General features: G+C 42.3%; 1 protein-coding gene across 1 annotated transcript; it reads right to left on the minus strand.

The window, feature by feature from the left end:
* Window positions 1-6,480: 6,480 nt before the first annotated feature.
* Window positions 6,481-7,347, minus strand: LOC128533499 (olfactory receptor 52K1-like). The gene has a single exon (XM_053507775.1). The coding sequence runs from the start codon at window positions 7,345-7,347 to the stop codon at window positions 6,481-6,483; it is 867 nt and encodes a 288-aa protein (XP_053363750.1).
* Between the last annotated feature and the right edge of the window lie 7,207 nt (window positions 7,348-14,554).

Consider the following 14,554-nt stretch of genomic DNA (forward strand, 5'->3'; position numbering starts at 1 on the left):
GATCCGCGTTCATTCAGAAAACGGTAAAGCAGGTATTACAACAGTTGAGAATAAAGCAAAGATTTGGGTGTGTCTATCATCCGCAGTCTCAAGGTATGGTAGAGAGAATAAATGGAACGCTCAAAGCTAAACTTAACAAGATTTGTGCTAGTACAAAAACTTAACTGGGTTGATACTTTACCTCTTGCACTAATGAGTTATCGCATGCAAATTATCAGAAATACCCATTTAACCCCGCATGAAATGCTTACGGGTCGGCTCATGTCTGTGCCATTCTGTAGAGGGCCCTATAAAGGCCTACCTCTAGAACAATTACAACTGGAACTCAGATCATATATAAAGAAACTAACTGCCATACATAAAGCCATTTACAGTGGTGTGAAAAACTATTTGCCCCCTTCCTGATTTCTTATTCTTTTGCATGTTTGTCACACAGAATGTTTCTGATCATCAAACACATTTAACTATTAGTCAAAGATAATATAATTGAACAAAAAATGCAGTTTTTAAATGATGGTTTTTATTATTTAGGGAGAAAAAAAATCCAAACCTACATGACCCTGTGTGAAAAAGTAATTTCCCCCCTTGTTAAAAAAATAACTTAACTGTGGTTTATCATACCTGAGTTCAATTTCTGTAGTCACCCCCAGGCCTGATTACTGCCACACCTGTTTCAATCAAGAAATCACTTAAATAGGAGCTACCTGACACAGAGAAGTAGACCAAAAGCACCTCAAAAGCTAGACATCATGCCAAGATCCAAAGAAATTCAGGAACAAATGAGAACAAAAGTAATTGAGATCTATCAGTCTGGTAAAGGTTATAAAGCCATTTCTAAAGCTTTGGGACTCCAGCGAACCACAGTGAGAGCCATTATCCACAAATGGCAAAAACATGGAACAGTGGAGAACCTTCCCAGGAGTGGCCGGCCGACCAAAATTACCCCAAGAGCGCAGAGACAACTCATCCGAGAGGCCACAAAAGACCCCAGGACAACATCTAAAGAACTGCAGGCCTCACTTGCCTAAATTAAGGTCAGTGTTCATGACTCCACCATAAGAAAGAGACTGGGCAAAAACGGCCTGCATGGCAGATTTCCAAGGTGCAAACCACTTAAGCAAAAAGAACATCAAGGCTCGTCTCAATTTTGCTAAAAAACATCTCAATGATTGCCAGGACTTTTGGGAAAATACCTTGTGGACCGACGAGACAAAAGTTGAACTTTTTGGAAGGTGCGTGTCCCGTTACATCTGGCGTAAAAGTAACAGCATTTCAGAAAAAGAACATCATACCAACAGTAAAATATGGTGGTGGTAGTGTGATGGTCTGGGGTTGTTTTGCTGCTTCAGGACCTGGAAGGCTTGCTGTGATAGATGGAACCATGAATTCTACTGTCTACCAAAAAATCCTGAAGGAGAATGTCCGGCCATCTGTTCGTCAACTCAAGCTGAAGCGATCTTGGGTGCTGCAGCAGGACAATGACCCAAAACACACCAGCAAATCCACCTCTGAATGGCTGAAGAAAAACAAAATGAAGACTTTGGAGTGGCCTAGTCAAAGTCCTGACCTGAATCCTATTGAGATGTTGTGGCATGACCTTAAAAAGGCGATTCATGCTAGAAAACCCTCAAATAAAGCTGAATTACAACAATTCTGCAAAGATGAGTGGGCCAAAATTCCTCCAGAGCGCTGTAAAAGACTCGTTGCAAGTTATCGCAAACGCTTGATTGCAGTTATTGCTGCTAAGGGTGGCCCAACCAGTTATTAGGTTCAGGGGGCAATTACTTTTTCACACAGGGCCATGTAGGTTTGGATTTTTTTTTCTCCCTAAATAATAAAAACCATCATTTAAAAACTGCATTTTGTGTTTACTTGTGTTATCTTTGACTAATAGTTAAATGTGTTTGATGATCAGAAACATTTTGTGTAACAAACATGCAAAAGAATAAGAAATCAGGAAGGGGGCAAATAGTTTTTCACACCACTGTATGTGCAGGAAAAAAGCAAGGAGCCGGAGGAAGAGAAAGACGCGCCGTGTCCCATCACTCCAGGTCTATCTGCGTGTGTTCAGGAGGAAGTGGCACGAACCCAGAAGGGAGGGGCCATACAAAGTCGTAGCAGCCACCCCCACAGCAGTCCAAGTGGAAGGCAAAACCACCTAGTATCACTTAAACCATTGCACAAGAATCCCTAAAGTAAGTAAGGGAAAAAGTGCAGAAGAAGAAGAAGAAGCCCCCCACCCGACAGTGATAACGTATAAGGTTTTGAAATCTGTGTAACGGGGTGGAGGAAATAAAGAAGAAAAATGGGGAAAATAGAGTGCATACCTAATGATCATTATTTTCCAGGTATTAAATCAAGCTGTGGTCAGCTCACCTCTACAAAGATCCAACCAGACTTCCCAAGAATTAACCTTACAGCAAGTAAATGTTGGTCAAAAGGTTCTTAGTTATCAATCTATGGGCAGGAAAAAGGAAAAACTCTTAAGCATGGCACAAAGTAATGAGTGGTATAAATGGGCTGCCTACACAGCCCAGGAAAATAAAATAACTAGTTGTTTGGTTTGTACTCCATCACCATTAGAAAAGGTTATAGTGGTACCCAATCCATATGACTTTAGACATTGTGCAAAATTTACCCAACAGTTTTGTCATCTACATGTCTTCCGAAGACCTCTGTGTCCAGCTGAATGTTTAGCAATATTGAGTAGTCCAGATTACTTTAATAACTTCCATACACCTGAATGGGGGGAATGGTGCCAGCAGCTAGACGTAAGAATTGAGGAAAAAAAGGTAGAATTCCCCTCTGAGTATGAAATAGATTATACCCTTGAGTATGAATGTTTCAATAAAACAGTGGGAAATAACAGTGTGGGGGAATTTCAAGGTAATTGTATGATAATGTGGCATCTGGACACTGGCTCTTTTTCACGAATGGATGTTCATAAAAAAACTACACTTCATGCAACAGTCACAGTGCAGGGTAATATAACTATAACACATAGCTGCATGAACCAAACATTATTGTTTCCCTTAAAGTTCCGTTATGATGACCAATCAGTACCAGTAGCTGATTTTTTCTGGCTTTGTGGAGGAACATTATTGAGGGCAACATTACCAAAAAGTTGGAGAGGAATCTGTGCTAGAATCCTGATGCTTCAAGAAATGTCAATAGCGGGCTGAAATATAGACCAGCCTGTACAGCGTAACTCAAAAGACCATCATAGAATGAGAAGGGCTTATCAGGCAGATCCCAATGTGTACATAGATTCAGTAGGCCAACCCAGGGGTATACCTAATGAATTTAAAGCCAGAGATGAGGTAAAATCTGGATTTGAGTCTATTTTTTTATGGATAACACCTAATAAAAATGCTGAATGGATTAACTATATTTATTACAATCAACAGAGATTTATTAATTATGCCGAGGATGCTTTGGCTGCTTTAGGAGAACAATTAGTAGCTACTAGTACAATGACCTGGCAAAATAGACAAGCATTAAATTGGTTATTAGCTGAAAAAGGAGGTGTATGCATTCTGTTTGGTGATCAATGTTGTACATATATTTCTAATAACACAGCGCCCGAGGCACTTTTACTAAAGCCATAAACCAACTAAAAAATCTGAGACGGGAAGTAACTGAAAATGCTGGGAGGGATAGTAAAATATGGGACTGGTTAGATCTAAAACTGGGAGCTTGGGGAGCATGGTTTGCTAAATTTGGTATGTTCTTGGGATTTGCTATACTAATAGGAGGATTGTTGTTCTGTTGTGTGCTTCCTATATTAAAATCTCTGGTCATAAAAGCTACAGTTCAACAAATGGAAGTATTAAAATGGCAAGATGAAAAAATACCCCTAACCAATAACAAAGACATTTATGACTCTGCCTGTGATTCACAAGAATCGGTAGAGGATTCAGGCACCTCGGACGAGGACGAAGAAGATGATTAACGATGAGCCATGCCTTGGGTGAAAGCACTGGCCGGGCCTCTCCCCAAAAGGCGACCCTCTACGATGTGCAAAGTATCTGGGTTGAAGATCCATATATTAGGACACAGCTGTTTGAAATTATATTTGCTTTTAAAATTGTACTGTATTATGCATGGATCAGTTTAACCTATATATATGTTATCCAGATTATTTAGCTTAATGTAATCCTAGGAAATCACTCTATTACTCATATATTCCTGTCATGTTATTGTGTTATGGAAAGTACTGTATAAGGTAAAGGAGGTCGAGTCTTTTACTCTGTCCTAGTCAAATGAGGGCGGAGAAGTTTGGCTCGATCTTCGCTAGAGTACAAACACATGGGTTGGTCATTGATAAAAGTCCAGTGATTTAAATTAATCACTAGCTAGTGTAAGAAGGGCTAGCACATGGATTTGCACTCTAGATAACCAGTGATATGGGACTTATAAGCCCCAGAGGGGGGGATATGGAAGTAAATTTTATTTGATTTTATTTGATTTTATGTAACTTTACTTCCTTTTAAGGAATAAATGGTAGCCCATATGAAAGTACTCAGAAATGTGTGTGCGAAGCTGCACGTATAGGCCTGAGATTCTGCTTGCATAAACAATCTGATATATACATTGAGGCCCCTAGACTGGGGAAGCTTGAGGAACCCCAGATGTTTAGGATGACATCGTTGCATGTAGAATGAATTCTTTTGTCCTGGGTGACCATATAAGTGGGGAGCCGACGGGAAAGTGTTGCGATTCTGCAGTCTCCCCGGCCGTTATTGCATGATAAATAAAGGTTGTGATCTTCTGAAACCAAAGCCTGGGTCTTCAATCAATTTCCACAACAAGATGCCGTCTGGTCCTGCTGCTTTCCTGGTGTTCACTCTCTTGAAGGCTCTCCTCACGTCATGCTCGGTGATGATGAACGTGTTTCCGGTGCTGGCAGTGTCTTCCTGTCCGCAACCGTTAGCGCCGCTAGCATTAGCATCGCTAGCGTCTTTAGCTGCAGCCTCGAAGCGAGCATAGAAAGTGTTCAGCTCGTCTGCCAGAGTCACGTCCGCGTTCGTCATACCGGTTGTTGGTGTTTTATAATCCGTTATTGTCCTTAATCCCTGCCACAGGCTCCTAGAATCACTCTGGTGAAGTTGTGACTCTAGTTTCCTCCCGTAGCGCTGCTTCGCCTCTTTTACCGCCTTCCGGGTGCTGTATGACGCAGCCTTGTACAGTTCCATGTCCCCCGACGCGAGTCCTGTGTTGTAGGCAGCGGTGCGAGATCTCAGAGCGTCACGGATGGTTTTATCCACCCACGGCTTCTGGTTGGGAAACGTTTTAATAGTCTTTTTCTCCACGGTATCATCCGCTAGTTTCCTGATCCGCTAGTTTCCTGATAAATCCCACAACCGCTTCCGTAAACACGCTGACGTCATCATCGGAGCTGTTTCTGAACATGTCCCAGTCTGCGTCATCGAATGCGTCCTGTAACGCGGTCACCAATTGGTCCGTCCAGCGCGCGACCTCCCTCTGAACCGGAACTTCCTGTTTCAGCTTTTGTTTGTATTTTGGCATGAGGAAGATGGCGGCGTGGTCGGATTTACCAAACGGAGGGTGAGATTGTGCCTTGTAACCGTCCTTGACCGTTGTATAACAATGATCCAGTGTCCTTTCGCCCCTGGTGGGGCAGGTGATATGCTGATAAAAGTTCGGCGCTGCGCGTTTGAGGTTGGCACTGTTAAAGTCCCCCGACACAATAAGCGCAGCGTCCCGGTGTTGTGTCTGGTGTTGTGTGAGTGCCTCATGCAGCTCGCATAAGGCAGTGTCCGTGTCCGCTTGTGGTGTAATATAAACGGCGCTGATTATGACCGATGTAAACTCCCGAGGTAGATAAAAAGGACGACACATGATGGACAGTAGTTCCAGATTTGGTGTGCAGGAGCGTGCGAGAGGAACAACGCTCGCGCTGTTGCACCAGCTGCTGTTCACCATTAAACACACGCCGCCTCCCCTTGATTTTCCCGAGTCCCGTGTCCTGTCCATGCGGTGAACCGAGAAGAACTCGGCCGGCTGGATGGCGTTGTCCGGCACCGCTGAGTTCAGCCATGTCTCGGTGAAGCAGAGGAGATTGCAGTCCCAAATGTCTCTCTGGAACTTTGTAGTTGAAACATAACTAATGTACTCCATGGTGGTAATTTTGCCGGTTTTCAAACGCTGTTAACTAACTTAAGAGACAAAAACAAAGAAAAGGTGGTCGGAGCAGTCATGACGGCTGCCGACCTCACCGGCGCCATCTTGATTACGGCGCCATCATAATTACTTTATTCATCTAATAAAATATTAATTTCAGTAAACCCTTTATACTGCATTGGAGTAAAATACAAAAACAACATGGCTTTTGGTTTATTATAAAGTATACAATTGATATAAATTATTTAATTATTTTGGAAAGATCTTAACATGTTTTATAAATAAAAAAATAAAAATTCCCTTATTTGTTTGGTTCTTACTCCATAAATAATTGAATTAAAACAGCTTGGAAAAAATCAAGTACATTGTATTTAGGAAAACACGGCTGGAGGGAGAGAAATTGTTTCTTATTCTATATGACAAAAAGGCAATTAAAGCAAAAGTCAGACCAACTGTCATGACAATTATATGAGTAATGCAGGTGTTATATACAGCTTTTAAGCAAGCTTTACCTGATTTCAGGACAGAATAAAGTATTGCTATATAAAATATTGTAAAGAAAATACAATCAGCAGTCACTGTAAAAAAAACAGCTAAAAGTCCTAAAGCACTGTTAATGGAAATATCCCCACATGCCAGCTGAACCAACGCCATGTGTTCACAAAAACAATGATCTATTTTATTCGTTGTACAAAAGGTCAATTTTCCAGCCCAAGAAACCATTATAATAATTACAAAGACATTTCTGATAACTGGAAATATTATGAATTTTAGAAAGTTGGTCATTGCCATGTATTTGTGGTAATAAAGAGGTTTACATATAACAAAAAAACAATCCAGAGCTATCCAAAGAAGTATAGTACATTGAAAGGTACCAACACAATGAATGCAAAACATTTGCACCAAACAGCCCACAAGTGAAATTCCTTTCCAATTAAATAATAAATTTATCAGCATATTTGGTATAAAAAATATTGGCATAGAAAGGTCCACAACTGCCATAAGACCAATGAGTAGACACATAGGAGTGTGAAGAGCTCTCTGAGATATTATTAAGTATATGAGTATAAGGTTTGAAGTACAGGACAATAAAAAAATGAGAAGATAGGGAATTGATAGAATGCCCCCCCATTGCCCCAAATCGTGAAAACCAGTAAGTGTAAATGTTGTAATTGAAATATTTTGACCATGAGCCAACATCATCTCAAGATTTTAATTCTGCCACCTCTTATGTAAATTTATGATTAATGATTGTCTTAGTGGAATAAAATTTTTAGAATTTTTTTTTTATTAATTGTATTATATTAATTAAAATGTACCAAGATTCAATAACATTTATAATTTTTTTTACTATATCTTATCAGAAATACCTTGCACGTTTTATGGTTCCTTCTAAAAATCTCCAATATTATACAATATTGCATTTCAAATTATAGAATTTCATTGCAGTATGTTTACCAGAACTACTACAGAATGAATAATCTCTGTACATATAACATATTTACTTTTTTACCATCTATTTACTCTTTCCAACTAACAGTTCAATTCAGGGGAAAAGGGTTAACTTGCATCAAAACACTAAAGTTGTACTTCTAATGCAAACTGCAAAGGCGATGAGACTTCACTTTTTCTCAAATTTAATGCATGCAAATGTGCCTTGTCTTAAAATTGATTACCATGTGTATGTTTGCTTCTGTGTACTCAAGAAACATTAGTCTTCACCACTATATATTATTCTTGCAGTTCCCCATGGAGACCCTATATTTACCTTGTGAAAAAACACGATGAACAAGCCCTGCTGATCCCTGGGAAGAGTATGGGACTGCTAATTAAAAAAATCTAAAGAAAGCAATCAGGTCAGCAAAACACAATATATATAAGGATAAATTGCTACAACAAAAAACACCTTTACACTGCTTTACATTGCTGACACTTTAAACCAGTGTCAGACTCGTGCTGTCTGAAGTGTATCCATGCACTTGTTTTTAATAGCAAAAAAGCCTTATGTGACCTACCTTACCAAGAGATAACAGATAAATGTTGCAGCCTAAAGTCAATTAACAATGTTTACTTCTGTATGTTGGATGTAAGGACAACTTACTGTAAATGACAAATTAGTTTTTCATTATAAGCCATACAGAACCTGCAGCTCAGCATATATTAATTGCAGACCACAGGGCCTTGCATTAAAAAAAAAAAAAAATTTATATGTTGCTTTTTGTTTGTGGGGTTATAGTACTTGCATTTCTGTCAATGCACAAGGCCAGCCCGTCTAGCTGAATGGCAGTTTCCTCTCACAATCCAAAGGTGCGGTGGCCGTGAAGTGCAAAACAAATTAACAAAACTGGAAACAAAATAACAAAACCCAAAACAAAATAACAAATTCAAAACCAAATTAACAAAACGAAAACAAAAACAAAAACTATTTTTTTTGGAGGGGGGGAGTTTTGTTGTTTTGTTTTCGGATTTGTTAATTTGGTTTTGAATTTGTTAATTTGTTTCCCGTTTTGTTAATTTGTATTGTACTTCTGGGCCAATGAGATACAAACCGGAAAAGGTAGATATAGTTTGCGAATGAAATGCTTACCGCTGATTGGACGAGACATCTGTCACTCAAGATATACAGAAAGTAGGAACTTGTTTCTTTATCTTTGTTTCTTGTGTGTTCTGCTTCACTTTAAACTATGATGGCCGTGAAGTGTAAAAAAATAACAAAACTGAATTCGAGGCCACCGTAAGAACGCCATATTTGAAACCACAATAATGTTTGCACACACACAAATCTACCGCTACTACAGTACTTCCTGTATATCTTGAGTGACAGATGTTTCGTCCAATTAGCGGTAAGCATTTCATTCGCAAACTATACCTACCTTTTCCGGTTTGTATCGGACTTGCCGAGAAGTGCAATCCAAATTAACAAAAACAAAACAACAAAACTCCCCCCCTCCAAAAAAATTGTTTTGGGTTATGTTATTTGGTTTTAAATTTGTTTTCCATTTTGTTAATTTTTATTGGTGTAAGGGTCCGCCACTAGAGGTCACTGTTTTTATTTTGTAGTTTTTGTTGGCCGACTCAGTTTCCCAGCAGGCACCTCGGTCAGGTGATGCGAGTGCACACCTGAACCGAGGTAGCCATCAATCAATCTATAAATAGCTGTTCAGACTGGGAAACTGGGTCAAGCATTTTTGGTATCACCACTGTCACTTGTGTGGGCATTTAGTTTTAGTTTATTTCTGTTCTTTGTTTAGTTTATAAAACTAAAAAGCCATGCCTAGCTGATTGCCATGTCTTTAGTCCTCGTCCCGTCTCTCTCTCGTCTCTACGTGTCTCCCTCTCAGCTCCACGCATAGTCTGTGTGTCCTGTTATGTTTGTCCTCCTCCTGCCTGTGTCTCGCTACAGGGCGTGTTATGTGTCTCCCTCTGCCTGTGTCTCGCCACAGGGCGTGTTATGTGTCTGCCTGTGTCTCGCCACAGGGCGCGTTATGTGTCTGCCTGTGTCTCGCCACAGGGCGCGTTATGTGTCTGCCTGTGTCTCGCCACAGGGCGCGTTATGTGTCTGCCTGTGTCTCGCCACAGGGCGCGTTATGTGTCTGCCTGTGTCTCGCCACAGGGCGCGTTATGTGTCTGCCTGTGTCTCGCCACAGGGCGCGTTATGTGTCTGCCTGTGTCTCGCCACAGGGCGCGTTATGTGTCTGCCTGTGTCTCGCCACAGGGCGCGTTATGTGTCTGCCTGTGTCTCGCCACAGGGCGCGTTATGTGTCTGCCTGTGTCTCGCCACAGGGCGTGTTTTGTGTCTCCCTCTGCCTGTGTCTCGCCACAGGGCGTGTTTTGTGTCTCCCTCTGCCTGTGTCTCGCCACAGGGCGTGTTATGTGTCTCCCTCTGCCTGTGTCTCGCCACAGGGCGTGTTTTGTGTCTGCCTGTGTCTCGCCACAGGGCGTGTTATGTGTCTGCCTGTGTCTCGCCACAGGGCGTGTTTTGTGTCTTCCCCTGCCTGTGTCTCGCCACAGGGCGTGTTATGTGTCTCCCCCTGCCTGTGTCTCGCCACAAGGCGTGTTATGTGTCTCCCTCTGTTTGTGTCCCGCCACAGGGCGTGTGTTTGTTCCCCAGTCTGTGTCTTGCCAGAGAGCCCCTGTTAGCACAGAGTTAAGTATTGTTTGAGTTTGTTTGTTCCTTTGTTTGTGTCTTTATTTATACTTTGTGTTTAACTATTATTAAAAGACTCTTTTTGATTACACAACCCCTCTGCCTCTATGCCTGCTCCTTCCGCCCACGGCGTTCAACACCTGCCACAACACCCCGTTCGTGACAGAATGCTCGACCAACCAAGGCATAGCAGAGGGGGCTGGGACTTTAAAGCGGCATCCTTCGAGCCTCACGTGGAGGCCACAGCTGCAGCATCCTTCGAGCCTCACGTGGAGGCCACAGCTGCAGCCGCCGAGCGCCTCGTGGAGGTCCCAGCAGCAGCAGCAGCCGCCGAGCGCCTCGTGGAGGTCCCAGCAACACCAGCAAGCCTCATGTGGAGGCCCCCACCTTTTACCCCCACCTTCGTCCAGTAGCCCTTATTCAAGGCTCGCCGCCTTCGGAGCGACACCCCAGCACAGCGTCCAGCACCCGGCTTCGATGTCGGGCACCCACCGCTGCACGGCGGAGGAAAAGCCAGTACTGCATCGGCCGCCCGGATTGGGGGACAACTCAGCACTGTCTTCAGGGGCTCTACTTCTCAGAGCAATACAGTGCTGCCCCCTCCGCCCGGCCTACAACAGCGATCCGGTGCTGCCTCCGCCACACAGTCGACTACGGGGGCTAGCCCGTCGGGGTCGGATGAAAGGACACGGGACACCGGGGAAGTGCCTCCGGAGGAGCGGTTTAAGGGCGGGGGGGTACTGTAAGGGTCCGCCACTAGAGGTCACTGTTTTTACTAGCCTAGCCACTGGGTATCCCTCGTCTGTGTTTCTATGCCCCCATTCCCTAGTGTGTGTTTAAGCTATTAGGTAAGTGTAGCTTAGTGCATGTTGGGGCTAAAGACATGCTTAGCTAGGTGTATGTGTAGCTGACTGCCATGGTTAAGCACAGCTTAACCATGTTTAGCTAAAAGCCATGCCTAGCTGATTGCCATGTCTTTAGTCCTCGTCCCGTCTCTCTCTCGTCTCTACGTGTCTCCCTCTAGTGTCTCTACGTGTCTCCCTCTAGTGTCTCTCTTCTCTCTGGTCTCTCTCTTCTCTCTGGTGTCTCCCTCTAGTGTCCAGTCTCAGCTCCACGCATAGTCTGTGTGTCCTGTTATGTTTGTCCTCCTCCTGCCTGTGTCTCGCCACAGGGAGCGTTAAGTGTCTGCCTGTGTCTCGCCACAGGGCGCGTTATGTGTCTGCCTGTGTCTCGCCACAGGGCGCGTTATGTGTCTGCCTGTGTCTCGCCACAGGGCGCGTTATGTGTCTGCCTGTGTCTCGCCACAGGGCGCGTTATGTGTCTGCCTGTGTCTCGCCACAGGGCGCGTTATGTGTCTGCCTGTGTCTCGCCACAGGGCGCGTTATGTGTCTGCCTGTGTCTCGCCACAGGGCGCGTTATGTGTCTGCCTGTGTCTCGCCACAGGGCGCGTTATGTGTCTGCCTGTGTCTCGCCACAGGGCGCGTTATGTGTCTGCCTGTGTCTCGCCACAGGGCGCGTTATGTGTCTGCCTGTGTCTCGCCACAGGGCGCGTTATGTGTCTGCCTGTGTCTCGCCACAGGGCGCGTTATGTGTCTGCCTGTGTCTCGCCACAGGGCGCGTTATGTGTCTGCCTCTGCCTGTGTCTTGCCAGAGAGCCCCTGTTAGCACAGAGTTAAGTATTGTTTGAGTTTGTTTGTTCCTTTGTTTGTGTCTTTATTTATACTTTGTGTTTAACTATTATTAAAAGACTCTTTTTGACTACATAACCCCTCTGCCTCTATGCCTGCTCCTTTCGCCCACGGCGTTCAACACCTGCCACAACACCCCGTTCGTGACAATTGGACTTCTCGGACAGTCAGATATTAGTTATTTTGTTTTCCGTTTTGAATTTGTTATTTTGTTTTGGGTTTTGTTATTTTGTTTTTAGTTTTGTAAATTTGTTTTGCACTTCAGGGCCACCATACAAAATTTAGGCTAATTGGCGTTCCCAAATTGCCTGTAGTGTTTGAATGTGAGTGTGTGTAGGTGTATGTGCCCTGCGATGGATTGTACCCTGCCTCGTGCCCTAAGCCTCCTGGTATAGGCTTCTGGTACCTGGGATAGCTTCTGCCCCCTTTTTTACAATTCCGATCTTTTCCTCTTTGAAGTTCAACATAACGCTCCCAACATAATGTACACTCATAATGCCAGATTAATGGACCAGATTAAAGACATGGTTGAAAGCCCAATACTGACAGGACATCCATCTTTATGATTATGATGAGTGTGTAATGATAAGAATGGAAACTACTTTATTTTTGTAGAGATGAAGAGGCACTTTCTCATTTTCATCTAACACAGCCCTTATAGAACTTTTGATCTATTTTGATCCCTTCGTGGGAACTTCATAGTATTTGATCTACGGTGGAGGCACCCTACAGAGCACTTTATTCTGGTTGCTCTACAGTGGCACCCACAGTAAGAAGGTCGTTTTATTATATTTGCTCTACTGTGGGGACACAGTGTTTGCTGTACTGTGAGAGCACCTTTATCATCTTTGCTCCATTATATCATGCAGTACCTTGCAAAAGTTTTCATGCTCTTTGATCTTTTCCACATTTTGTCATGTTACAACCACAAACATAAATGCATTTTATTGGGATTTTATTTGTTAGACCAAAACAAAATGGGACATAATTGGGAAGTGGAAGGTAAAATCAATAGTTAAAAAAAAAATTACAAATAAAAAACTGAAAAGTGTGGCAATAGAGTAAGTGTGGCAATAGAGTAAGTAGAGTAAGGGGTATTCAGTACCCCTTACTCTATTATCCCAAACCAAAATCCAGTTGTCTTCAGAAGTTACCTAATTAGTAAATAGGGTCCAACTGTATAATTTAATCTTAGTATAAATACAACTGTTTTGTGAAGCCCTCAGAGGTTTGTTAGAGAACATAAGTAAACTAACAGATTCAAGAAGCCCAAGAAACACAAGGAGAAAGTTGTGGAGAAGTTTAAAGCAGGGTTAAGTTCTCAAAAATAAATAAATAAAAGTAAAAATAAAATTTGAAAATCTCACTATGCACTGTTCAATCCAACATCAAAGAGTATAAGACAACTGCAAACCTTCCAAGACATAGCCATCCACCTTAACTGACAAGGTGGGAAAGGAGAGCATTAATTAGGGAAGTAGCCAAGAGGCCCATGGTAACTCTGGAGAAGCTGCAGAGATCCACAGTTCAGGTGGGAGAATCTGTCCAAAGGACAACTATTAGTCATGCACTCCACAAACCTGGTCTTTATGGCCTTTATCTTAGAATAAAACCTGTTAAAGTCAACAAAAGACTTGAGGTGGGGTGGAGTTTAAAATTCTAGCAGGACAACAACCTTAAACATACAGCCAGAGCTACAATAGACTGATTTATGTCGAAGCATATTCATGTGTTAGAATAGCCCAGTTAACGTCCAGACCTAAATTCAATTGAGAATTTGTGTCAAGATTTAAAAACTACTATTCATGCTCCACACTCAGATGTGCAAAGGTGGTAGAGACATACCCCAAAAGACTTGCAGCTCAAATTGTAGCAAAAGGTGCACACCACACTTTTCAGATATTTATTTGTAAAAAAAAAAAAGAATAATAATAAAATTAAAAGGAACTAAAGGAAAGAAAACATTTAGTACTTTTTTTTTCACTTTGCAATTATGTGAAAAGTCACACTTTTGTGTTGGTCTTGGATCACATGTTGGTCCAAATATGTATTTACGCTTTTTACGTAAAGTATAGTATAAGAACAGTCTAATTAGAATAGGAGGGGTGGTGTAAACCTTTGATAATCTACAAACCCGATTCCAAAAATGTTTGGACACTGTACAAATTGTGAATAAAAACAGAATGCAATGATGTGGAAGTTTCAAATTGTATATATTTTTATTCAGAATACAAAATAGATGACATATCAATGTTTAAACTGCCCTTAAAACTCATTCTAAGCGAAAAATAAATTGATTTTAAATTTCAGGGCATCAACACATCTTTTAAAAGTTTGGACATGGCCATGTTGTGTGGAAAGGCATCTTCTTTTATAACAGTCTGCAAACGTCTGGGGAATACAGTAGGAATAGGGATGTTGTCCCATTCTTGTTTAATACAGGTTTCTAGTTGTTCAACTTTCTTAGGTCTTCTTTGTCGCATCTTCCTCTTTATGATGCGGCAAATGTTTTCTATGGGTGAAAGGTCTGGACTGCAGGCTGGCCATTTCAGTACCCGGATCCTTCTCCTACGCG

The sequence above is a fragment of the Clarias gariepinus genome, chromosome 11, assembly GCF_024256425.1.
Source record: "Clarias gariepinus isolate MV-2021 ecotype Netherlands chromosome 11, CGAR_prim_01v2, whole genome shotgun sequence".
Classification (NCBI taxonomy): domain Eukaryota; kingdom Metazoa; phylum Chordata; class Actinopteri; order Siluriformes; family Clariidae; genus Clarias; species Clarias gariepinus.